This window comes from Ictalurus furcatus, chromosome 28 (assembly GCF_023375685.1).
Source record: "Ictalurus furcatus strain D&B chromosome 28, Billie_1.0, whole genome shotgun sequence".
NCBI classification, from domain to species: Eukaryota; Metazoa; Chordata; class Actinopteri; order Siluriformes; family Ictaluridae; genus Ictalurus; species Ictalurus furcatus.
The window spans coordinates 3,079,904-3,092,053 of NC_071282.1; the positions used below are offsets into that span (position 1 = coordinate 3,079,904).

The window sequence follows — 12,150 nt, forward strand, 5'->3', positions numbered from 1 at the left end:
TTGGGTCTTTCATTTTTAATTTTACGAAAACTTCAAGTGCAGATATTTAGTTGTCATGCTATACGTGCAAATAGGCAACCTCTTGAAGCCGGGGTTTGTGTCCCAAACCACATACTTACCTACTATATAGTAGCTGTAAAATGTGTATTTCACCTACTGTACACTGTAGTAGGTAAGTACGTGGTTTCGGACCCAGCCGTGCTCTCTTGTTTGCCGTCAAACGGTTGAGCGCTGCCTTGTGGGTACATATCCTGTCGCGGTGAAAACTCTCACATGACGTTAATAGTGTGATTAAGGTGTGTACATGTCTGTAATGCATGTCGATAATGCGACTAAAACAGGAATACTCCACATGTCTTAAGTCCATTTGTGTTTACTTCGAGTATGACTTAATCGCATTAGGGTCATCAATAATCTCTATTTACATGCTAGTTTCTTAATCAGAGTATCGTCTTAATCGGGTTAATATCAGATTATTGTTGTCCATGTAAACATACTGTATGATGTCTGGCAGTGAGAGGGTTAAAAAGAGAACAAGCGACATAGGTGTGACTCGGAATGAAAGTGAAAGATGTGTGTTCTTGCACAGTTTGAACAACAGCTGCTGTAAGTACAGTGATCATTACGTTTCATTCTGGTACAAAGTAATACAAACTGATTAATATTTTATTTTGTCTCATATACTATAATCATTTTCAGGGATTAACTTAATATAAAGACTGTATAACCGCTAATGTGTGTGTGTGTGTCGGGGGGGGGGGGGGGGGGGGGATTGCAGTATTAAAAGAAGACTTGTCCCAAATTGTTGTATGACAAAAAACAAAACAAAAAACAAAACAAACTAAACTGGCAACACACACAGACGTGGTTGTTTCCGAAACTTCCAGGGAAGCTGGTGCAAAAGTAACAATACTAATGGAAGTTGTTGAAACTGAGGAAGTCACTGTGTCTCTTTTGTTCTAATTTAACAGACTAAATGACTTGTGCTTCAGAGCGCGCAGATGAAACCTCATGCTATCTTGTGATTGGTCGCTTGATATTTGGGAACAGAATCGTGGGAGAAAGTTCTGGGAGATAATTCTACCAAATCATTTTGATGACAGACTTTGACTCAGACATTTCAGAATGACAAAAACAACATTTGAGATGCTGTGTAACTAGCTTGCTCTGCTGGTTAGTCCTGTTATGCGAGCCACCGAACCCAGTTCCGACACAAAAAAGGTATGGTCGACCTCAGCTGCAGCTGGGTGTAACTGATTGGCCAGAGTTGCCACTTGCAGTCGGGGGAGGAGTATAGAGGCAAATCCGTGCCAAAAACCTGAGCGCGTTATTGACGTTTGCGCGCAGTAAATTACAAGCACAAGATAAAAATAGTGTTCATGCGCAAAAAGGGGAGAAGCCGCGTGCTCGTTTTAAACCTCCGCGTGCGAGGAAAAATCTCTATGCTCTGCTCGCGCAAACTTATTTTTGTCAGAAATGGGCAGGCCCGACTGGCTTGACTGTTTCCTGAAATATCATTGGTTAACTCATGTACCTGGAAATCATATATATATATACAGTATCTCACAAAAGTGAGTACACCCCTCACATTTTTGTAAATATTTGATTATATCTTTTCATGTGACAGCACTGAAGAAATGACACTTTACTACAATGTAAAGTAGTGAGTGTACAGCTTGTGTAACAGTGTAAATTTGCCGTCCCCTCAAAATAACTCAACACACAGCCATTAATGTCTAAACCGCTGGCAACAAAAGTGAGTACACCCCTAAGTGAAAATGTCCAAATTGGGCCCAAAGTGTCAATATTTTGTGTGGCCACCATTATTTTCCAGCGCTGCCTTAACCCTCTTGGGCATGGAGTTCACCAGAGCTTCACAGGTTGCCACTGGAGTCCTCTTCCACTCCTCCATGACGACATCACGGAGCTGCTGGATGTGAGAGACCTTGTGCTCCTCCACCTTCCGTTTGAGGCACTGCCAGGCTGCCATTGTTGGGCCCTCAAACGAGGCCCTTAACCCTCAATTGCTGTATGAAGATGTATGAATGAGATAAATGTAAGTCGCTCTGCCAAACACCATAAATGTAAACGTAAAGGGTAACTTAAAATACCAAACAAGCCATACAAGTCGCACGGTGAGGGCGCACGGTGGCTTAGTGGTTAGCCGATCGCCTCACACCACCAGGGTCAGGGTTCGATTCCCGCGGCTCTGTGTGGAGTTTGCATGTTCTCCCCATGCTGCGGGGGTTTCCTCCCCGGGGGTACTGCGGGCGTACTCCGGTTTCCTCCCCCAGTCCAAAGACATGCATTGTAGGTTGATTGGCGTGTCTAAAGTGTCCGTAGTGTGAATGGGTGTGTGATTGTATGTGTGATTGTGCCCTGCGATGGATTGGCAGCCTGTCCAGGGTGTACCCCGCCTTGTGCCCCATGCTCCCTGGGATAGGCTCCAGGTTCCCCCGCGACCCTGAAAAGGTGTAAGCGGTTGAAGATGGATGGATGGATGGACAATGTCCTAGGCATGCGTGTTACAGCTGGTGTATCTATATCTTTTCAAAATGTTAAAGATTTTGAAGAAAGATTTTAAAGAAAGGTAACCTAAAATACAAAACAAGCCATACAAGTAATAAATACGTAATTAATAAGATGTGAATTAGTCTAAAAATGTGGTCATTTACTGCACACCTTATGTCCATTGCCTTTAAAAAAAAAAATTAATTGGACTATTAGGACTGGCACATCTAGTAGGTGGCAGCAGATGCATGCTACACACACAGGTAGTTTCATGTGGTTTGTTAACATCTTTACATGAAACATTTAAACCATACTGTTGTAGGGCTAGGACAGGAAATCTTCACACAGAACAACAACAACAATAACAACAACACTGATTACTCTATTCTGTTTACTTGTCAATTTTGAGTGAAGCAATGTTAGAGGTTTTAGTGGTGAAATCCAACAAAATGGAGACCATGAGTATCAGTGTGAGAGTTAGTTTTAGAATTACAAACAGGAAAGCACACCATTTTAACAAATGCAACCTTAACCATAAGGTGAAAGATAGGACCTTAGGACCTCTCTGAGGAGAACAGTTGAGGTGAGTAACACTCATGAAGAGCTTGTTTACATGATGTTTACGGTTTGATTTACTTTATGATAAAATGTGTGTGAGTGTGTGACTTGGTTATATTAATCTTAGTAGTATTATGCTTTTGTATTTTTCCCTATCTATGCTCTACTTCCTATCAAACAAACAAACTGTGCACAGCTGTAAGCCTGAACAAAGCGACATTTGACACCGAGCAGGATGTGCTACTAAAAAAACCCAAACAAAAACACCCATGAGCATTATGAAAACAAAAGGCAGACATTTCTAAATCATATTCGGTTGAACAGCAAACCATTTATTCCCACAAGAGCTACAGAGGTCTGACTAATAGCATTAGAATGATCAAATCAGTATGAGGCGATACGCAACAGGAGACAAATTTGTGTTTTATTTGTTTTTTTTTCAGTGGGGTGGGTCATAATGTTTAGACTATTGACTGTATAATCCTACATATCACACATAACTTTAAAAAAAAAAGTTCACATCTTTATTGTTGTTGCAGGTAAATGACCTAATGTAAGAGAATACGAGTGAATATGAAAGAAATATTAAGAAAAATATATAATTAATTTAACAATAGAATTACGAACCTAGAAATGTCTATATTGACCAAATCTAAACATTGGATTTGTATGATAGCATGTCAAAGAGAACCTGTAAGAATGGCAAGGGTACCTGTTACATGGTTCCATCATTTGTTTTACCCACCCTATTTTATTGAATGTAAGTGTATAGATTTATATACGCTTTTAACTTGTATATATGATTCTTGTAGTAATAACCCAACCAGAGAAACAGCCAAGTAACATGGCTCACAAGGCGAAGAAGACTAACCAAGGTGACCACAATGATGATGAGAAGGAAGAGGACTGGGATTTTGTGGACATAGGCGAAATCCAAGGAGTTATTGGTATGAAGTTGTTTTTAAAAACAACTTATAATTCACTATTCTTCCTGTAAGAACCAGTTAGCAGAACCTTCATTAACAGAACCAGTGATATTACAATGCTTAGTAGTAGTATTACAACTAAATTATCTACTGTAACATATGGATGAATGATACAAATTTGATGTGATACATAGATGTTAAATAAAGGTTTGATCTAATAGACGGGTTCTGGCTGGATAAATGGATTAAAATTATGGACTCGTGTTTATGTGTATAGCGCAACATGCTGGAACAGGCTACTTAAAACTTGTGGGCATTGATATGTAGGAAGCATTTAGCAATAACTGCAGTAAAAGTTGTTTTAATCACAATTTCATTATATCAAAGGTGAAAATTCCTTATAACTTATAGATAGATTTAATGGGAATTCCCAAGTTCCCAAGGCTGCCATGAAAAAAAATGACAAAAGTTTTACATTTATGACATTTGACAGAAGCCCTTCAGAGCGGCTTACAGAACTGCTTTAAGTTCCTATTAATAAACACATCCTGATACTGCTTCAGTAGGTCACAGACTAACAACACCATCAGTCTTAAAAAAATACTCTGTTGTTAAATAATTCTATAAATCTTTTCCACATGAAAAATATCATTTGTTTCCAGGAAACAAATATTTCATTCTTTCAACTGGAAAAACAATGAACACGGATACTACCATAATAAAACATCTCAAAGACCAAATACCAGATCTACAGGAAGTGTCTGCAGTGGAGGAGAGTGATTTCATTCTGGTTTTCTGCCCTGTTGTTTCACAAGCTGGAACTGACATTGAAGCAGCAGTGCAAAAGCTCCGTAATATTTCAGGTATTCCACTTCTTTTCCAAGTAATTCACTGTACAGACTGAGTAGACTGAAGCATCTAGAAATCTAGATGATTTATGTCAACAGATCAGTAGCTTGGATGTTAGTTATGCATGCTAATGCAAATGAAGTGGATTTCAGGAAAATAATATTTTAGCTACTAGTTTATTAAGTAGAATTCTATCACACGGAAAGGTTTTCCTCTTGAATGTAACACACTAGGAACTGTTCTCGCAATACTACATCCACTTCCAAATAGCAAGATATGGGATGTCTAAAGCACTAAACTATTGCCGCTCTTTGGTTTATACAGTGGAAATTCATTTTCTGACTCAATTATTGTTGTTCACTCTATGCATTTAAATAGTTGACTAAAAATTCACATTTCCTGTTTATACACCACAGTCATCTGAGAAAGCTCTTCCCCCTGCTGTACCCTTCATTATTCGAGGTACCGTCAAATAGCCTGCATCTTTCGATCTAAGTAGGCGTGGCGGATCATAGAAAACCAAGAAGTTGCTTAGATACTGTGGCGCGAGAACGTTTAGTGCTTTATAGGTTAATAATAGTATTTTATAATCAATGTGAGATTTAACTGGGAGCCAATGCAGTGTGGATAAGATCGGGGTGATGTGGTCGTATCTTCTGGTTCTAGTTAGGACTCTAGCAGCTGCATTCTGGACTAACTGGAGTTTGTTTATGCTCCTACTGGAACATCCAGACAGTAAGACATTATAGTAATCTAATCTAGAGGTGACGAAAGCATGAACTAATATTTCTGCATCATGTAGTGACAATATATTTCTTATCTTAGAAATATTTCTGAGATCAAAGAAGACTATCCTAGTAATATTATCTACATGAGCATTAAATGATAGACTGGAGTCAATAATCACACCAAGGTCTTTTACTGCTGCACATGATGAAACAGAAAGCCCATCCAGAGTTACTGTGAGATCAGAAAGCTTACTTCTAGCTACACATGGTCCTAATACAAGTATTTCTGTCTTATCAGAATTAAGTAAAAGGAAGTTAGATAGCATCCAACGTCTAATGTCCTTTACTTTACCTCAACTTTATTAAGCTGCTGTCTGTCCTATGGCTTCGCTGAAACATACAACTGTGTATCATCAGCATAACAGTGGAAGCTAATTCCATGAATAATTTGACCTAGTGGTAGCATATATAAAGTAAAAAGCAGTGGGCCTAAAACAGAACCTTGTGGAACACCAAATTTAACCTCGGTATGCGTGGAGAAGTCTCCATTTACATCTACGAACTGATAACGATCGGTCAGATAAGACCTGAGCCAGGAGAGGACTGTTCCCTTAATGCCAACAACATTTTCTAATCTATCAAGGAGAATAGTATGATCTATAGTATCAAAAGCTGCACTAAGGTCAACGCAAGCAGTGAGACACAACCCTGATCAGAGGCCAGTAGAAGGTCATTTACTACTTTAACTAACGCTGTCTCTGTGCTAAGTCAGGACTTTGGCTAGGCCACTCCAAAACTTTAATTTAGCTTTTTTTGAGCCATTCAGAGGTGGACTTACTCCTAGGCTTTGGATCATTGTCTTGCTGCATAATCCAGTTGCACTTGACTTTGAACTTACTGTCTGAAGACCGGACATTCTCCTTTAGGATTTTCTGATAGAGAGCAGAATTCCTGTTTTTTCCTCAATTATTGCAAGTTGCCCAGGCCCTGAAGCAGCAAAGCATCCCCACACCACCACGCTTCCACCACCATGCTTGACCGTAGGTATGATGTTCTTTTTGTGGAATTTGGTGTGTGGTTTACGCCAGATGTAACAGACATGTCTTCCAAACAGTTCCACTTTTGATCGACCAATCCACAGAACATTCTCCCAAAAGGTTTGATGATCATTGAGGTGTGTTTTGGCAAAAATCAGATGAGCCTTAATGTTCCTCTGAGTTAGCAGTGGTTTTAACCTCGCCATTTTTGTCCAGTGTCTTTCTGACTGTGAAATCATGCAAGAGAGGCCTGTAGTTCCTTTGATGTTGTCTTTGGCTCTTTTGTGACTTCCTTGATGAGTAGTTGCTGTGCTGTGCTTCATACAGGTCCAGTTGGTATTTTTTGCTTCAGTAAAGAATATGATCATTTTAAAAACTGCATTTTATGTTTACTCCGGTTGCCTTTGTTTTATCTTAGATTTTGTTTTAATTCCTGCAACAATTTAGTATGAAATGTACACAAAAATAGAAGCAATCAGGACGGGGCAAATACTTTTTCACAGAACTGTACACAGCCATGCATGTCCAAGCATTTTTTTTTTTTTGAAATTTAAACTAATCAAGATTAATATAGAAAAAATTTTTTTTTTAACCAAACAAGCTTCTCTATCACTGAATAAATGAGGCCACAACTACAATGTTTACATCCTGCTGTCATTTGTAGATGACATGTATTATATAATGAGTAAATGTCTTGTTTTTTCCCCTGATTTTAGTCACCAAACATGCTCTTCTAGTGGTGCTCCATCACACGTTTGATCCAGAGTGTGTTGTACCAGACAGCAGCAGAGCCGTAAAGAGAGAGAATATAGTCACAGTGGACTGTCTGTTCCATGAAGATCAGGGATTACTGAAATGCCCTAAGAATGATAAATCATTTGCCACTGTTACAAATCATATACAATCTCTGGTACTTGCTTCTTTGTTAACTCTTGATAAAATGTACAGTTTAAATAGGAAAATGAAAGCATCTGTAGACTAAAAAAAGGTTGATTCTTCTGCTAATAACCCTTCCCCGCTTTTTTTTTCCCTCCTTATTTAGGTGCCAAGAAAAACCTGGTGCATTCGGAATGGAGGTAGCTGCATTTCTCATTCATTTTTATCATTACTGTTCATTTTCAAATATATTCTAGTTTCTAACAGAAGAGAGCTGTGGGCTTTAAAAAAAGAAACTCTATCCTGCAAAGTGAGTGATTTAATTCTGGTTTTCTGCCCTGTGGTTTCATAATCAGGAGCTGGAATAGAAGCACTGCAATCTTTCCTTCATTATACAGTTATTCGCGTTCTTTTCCAAAAAAATTTTAGAATATCGTGGAAAAGTTCATTTTTTCCATAATTTAATTAAAAAAGTGAAACTTTCATATATATTCTAGATTAATTAAACATTAAGTGAAATATTTTCTTGATGATTACGGCTTACATCTCATGGAAATCAAAAATCCAATATCTAAAAAAATAATTATTTTCCACGATATTCACATTTTTGAGATGCACCTGTATATTGAGCATATACTAATGCATATGCCATAAAAACAAGTGTGTAACTTCTTTGGGATCTATTTCCACTAGTTTAACAGAAATAAACAGAACATTTGGCCGCATTGTGTCCAAAATGTCACTTACTTGATATGAATTTCTTGTTTATGGAACTATTGTATAAAAGCAACATCACACAAGCAAGAGTGTGGTTCTACTGAATATTGGCATGGCTGTGATGACCTACTGCTCTCACCCTGCGGGCTTGTACCTGTGGCAAACCACAGCGGTGCCAATATTCAGTATAAACACACTCTTGCTTGTGCAATACTGCTTCGTTAAATACCATACTAATGGGTACTACACCACCATAAAGAAAAACTATGTGTTCCTTGCTTTAGAAATCTCTATCCTGTTCTTCAAAGAACTAGGAAAGAGCAATCATATCAAACTAGACATATCAAATCATATCAAACTACACATTTATACATTAATAATAAACTAATATAATTTGTGTAGTATTTTATTGTTTATATTTAAAGGAAAAGTCGTATTCTATGTTTCATTAAAGTTTTAAGTGACTTATCTGAAACATGCACACAGGCCGGTGAGAAAGACACTTTATCTGTCTTTAATTTTTTTTTTTTTACCCTTTACACACATATTTATAAATGTAATATCAGTGGGACACAAAAGGAATCATTCATCATAAAGGTGTTACTCCCATTATAAGTTCAATCATTTGGTGTTTCTCTGCACTCTGCAACTTATTTCCGTTAGCTCAAGACCATACAGCTAAAAAGATGTTGAAGCAACCTGTTCTCAAACACTTCACTCTAATAACTGGAAAGACATTAGGACATGATGTGAGCATAGAGAGGAAACTTCAGGAAGTAATACCAGGTCTGCGGAAGGTGCAGAAGGTGGAGGAGAGTGATTTCATTCTGGTTTTCTGCCCTATTGTTTCACGAGCTGGAACTGAAGCAGCAGTGAAGAAGCTTAATACCCTAGCAGGTAAAACACTTATTATTCCAATGAAGTTCTGTTATTGAACATATATGTGGAATCAAGCAAGTATAGCTCTGTTGAACAGTAGACTATTTTCCAGATGTTTTTTAATGCAAAAATATTTAGTAACACCTCAGTGTTTAAGGTTCTGTGCTAGTGAAGGATTAATTCTGAGTTCAAGTAAATGTTCAGTGACCGGTTTAATGATGCAGAAATGATGAATCCATTAAACTCATTCTCAAACATCTCCATGAAAAGGTAACAAACCTGCAGTTCTGGTGGTGCTTCATCACACGTTTGATCTGGAGTGTGTTGTACCAGACAGCAGCAGAGCTGTAAAGAGAGAGAATACGATCACAGTCGACTGTCTGTTCCATGAAGATCAGGGATTACTGCAATGCAGAAAGAATAATGAGGGCTTTAACTCCGTTTCAGAGTGGATTAAGACTCAGGTACGTTTTCTTTTCAGAGTTCAATTTCCCAAATTTTCAGAACATCTACCAGCTTTCCTTCCATTGTTGCACTTGACTGAGTACCCTCTAGTATTTACTGATATAATTATTATTCTTTTTTCATTCATTAATTCATGGCCACACCTTATTAAATATGATCAACATATCACCTTAAAGACTTTGTAACAAACAGCAATCAAAACAGGAAAAGGATTTTTGTTGGAAACTTCCCGAGGTCACTCCCTATGTGGAATTCTCCCAAAATTCTCCCAAAAAAGAGATTTACATTAGTGACTTTAAAAAACAGACTGATTTTAGAAATATGTAGAAATCACCTTGAAATTCTGCTGCTGTTGGTGGTTTGCTTGGTGTTTCTGTTTGTTCGTTGTTCTGTACCTTAGGGTCAGAGTTCAACCCTTTGTAGCTGTGGATTTTGTGTGTGTGTTTGCAGGTTGAAAAAAAAAACTGAAATGAATAAACAATGGGACAGATCCAGTGAGTATGACAAGATATTAATTCATTTAAGATATGTTCTGTTAACTTGGGAATCAGGAGCATTATGCCAGGGAAAAACATCTGAATCCTTTATTTTCTGAAAACTACTGACAAACATAAATACATAACATTTTAATATGACTATCATTGTTGATTTTTTCAGGAAGAATGTTCTCCAGTAGGATGGATCGGTTCAACCAACCTGACAGTATGTGACTTTTTGCCACAACCATCTTGAATTTTGTTTATGATCTGTGAACACTGTAACGGACTTTATGACAAATACAATGAAATAAGGAATTATTACAATAAACAGTATACTATTATTTAATAATATTATATGCATAATTACTTAGTAATTAATATTTAAGGAATAAAACCCTAAAATTAGATAAGTGAATTAACTCAGTTGTGAGAGGTAGTTTTTTTTCTCCAGCTCAGAGCCATTGCTAAACTAAAAGGCATGTTATCATTTAAAGGTCTGAAAATTGCCATTCTTGTTTTCATTTTTTCTCATATACCGTCATGAGAAAAAGAAAGTGCACCTTCAAGCTACGATCCTCTTCACCCCCTTTCGTTAAGATCTTCTAATCAGCAGCTTTGAACAATTCTATGGTCTCAGAGGAAGTTCAAAGGTGACCAGGCCTTTTCTGTTGTTGCCCCAAGATTGTGGAATAGTTTCCCGTTGTTTATAAAGTCATCCCTTACAAAAGCATTTTTAAACCCAACAGCTAAACATATTTATTCTCCAAGGCGTTTGAGTTATATTTTTGTGTTATTGTTGGCCTTTGTTTATTTTGCTCTCTCTCTATTGTTTTATTCAATCTATTTGATTTCTTAATTGTGTTGCTTTTATTTTATTGTTACTATCGATACTGATTTGAATGTACTGTGCAGCACTTTGCTTGACACTTGCTGACTTTTAAAAGTGTTATAGAAATAAAGCTGACTTAACATGGTTACGTGATCCTCCTCTCACATCAGTCCTGCTATAACGCAGATCTTCAGAACTTAAATCATATATTTGTGTGTCTAAATACGTTACAGAATAGATAAGAGGTAGGGTGAGGAATAGTGTTTTACTTTGAAATGGTGGGAGTAAGGCAGAAAGTGAAAACGTGACAATATAACTGCAAGAACTTCGCGTTTCATTAATGTAGGACCTTGCAGAATCTTCTATTATCTGACTAAGAAAAAAGTTGGTATATTTTTCCTGTGATATACATGAATATACTGCATTGTGTACCGTATTAAGTTGTTGAAAGTGCTCAGCCCTTCCTAATTTTGACCAGCCAGTGTAGGAGTCCAGACAAAACTGAAACCCCTCTTCAAAGTTCATCACGACTCAGTCAGCTGAGGAGTAACAAATGGCCGACTTGGAACGATGCATCGATTTAAAAGAGAGCAATCAAAATTCCAACTGGTTATAAATTGATTATTATATTAAAGGATGGACAACCGGTGTTTAAAAAAAATCATATTTTCTGAACTGATCTGGAGCAAAATAATTTGCCTGTAACTTTAATACTTAAAATAGCTATTCTTTATGTCATCATCATTCACACGTTATCTGTAGGCCTACTCCAGGTTCTAAACAAAGTTGGTCACATATTGACTGAGGGATACTAAATCGTATCGCATCATTTTAAATTGTAGCAGATTGAGTATCATCATGAATCTAAAGTGTATTGTGTGGAAGCCTGAGGATTACGCCCCTGGTTTTTACCTTACCCCTTGTGTAAGGTGCATCCCTTTGCTGCCCCCTAGAGTTTAAGAACCTATTTGCACATAGTAAATGTGACACATTGCAAATGTGACAAGTTTAAGAACCCGTCACATTTGCACAATTTTGTTTATTTTTTCCACAGACAGGGCTGTTCTGTATTAACTTTCTCAGCTAAGAGACTACATCCTCTATCTAAAAACATCTCCATTTTAAATAGTCTTAGGTGTTGTCTGACTGTGACTAACAGTACTATACACTAGTATATCAACAGATGTATATGTTTGGGTTGTCAAAGGTTGACAATCCCGATTCACATACAGGTAAAATAAATAAATAAATAAATTAATTAATTAATTTAAAACAAATTATATATAATGTTCCAGA

At 37.3% G+C, this 12,150-nt stretch overlaps 1 protein-coding gene across 1 annotated transcript; it reads left to right on the forward strand.

Annotated features, from left to right (window-relative positions):
- The first annotated feature begins 558 nt into the window (after window positions 1–558).
- LOC128603442 (uncharacterized) lies at window positions 559–11,023 on the forward strand. The gene is made up of 9 exons (XM_053617873.1): window positions 559–606; window positions 3,882–4,016; window positions 4,658–4,858; window positions 7,326–7,519; window positions 7,652–7,685; window positions 8,866–9,099; window positions 9,352–9,545; window positions 9,997–10,040; window positions 10,204–11,023. The coding sequence occupies exons 2-8, from the start codon at window positions 3,914–3,916 to the stop codon at window positions 10,012–10,014; spliced, it is 978 nt and encodes a 325-aa protein (XP_053473848.1). The 5' UTR covers window positions 559–606; window positions 3,882–3,913; the 3' UTR covers window positions 10,015–10,040; window positions 10,204–11,023.
- The last annotated feature ends 1,127 nt before the right edge of the window (window positions 11,024–12,150 follow it).

What these genes read in the sequence shown, in the direction of transcription:
- LOC128603442 (XM_053617873.1), top strand. Translation starts at nt 3,914, where the DNA reads ATGGCTCACAAGGCGAAGAAGACTAACCAAGGTGACCACAATGATGAT. An exon ending in CGAAATCCAAGGAGTTATTG is followed by an intron (nt 4,017 to 4,657) that starts GTATGAAGTTGT and finishes ATTTGTTTCCAG; the next exon opens with GAAACAAATATTTCATTCTT. An exon ending in GAAGCTTAATACCCTAGCAG is followed by an intron (nt 9,100 to 9,351) that starts GTAAAACACTTA and finishes CTCCATGAAAAG; the next exon opens with GTAACAAACCTGCAGTTCTG.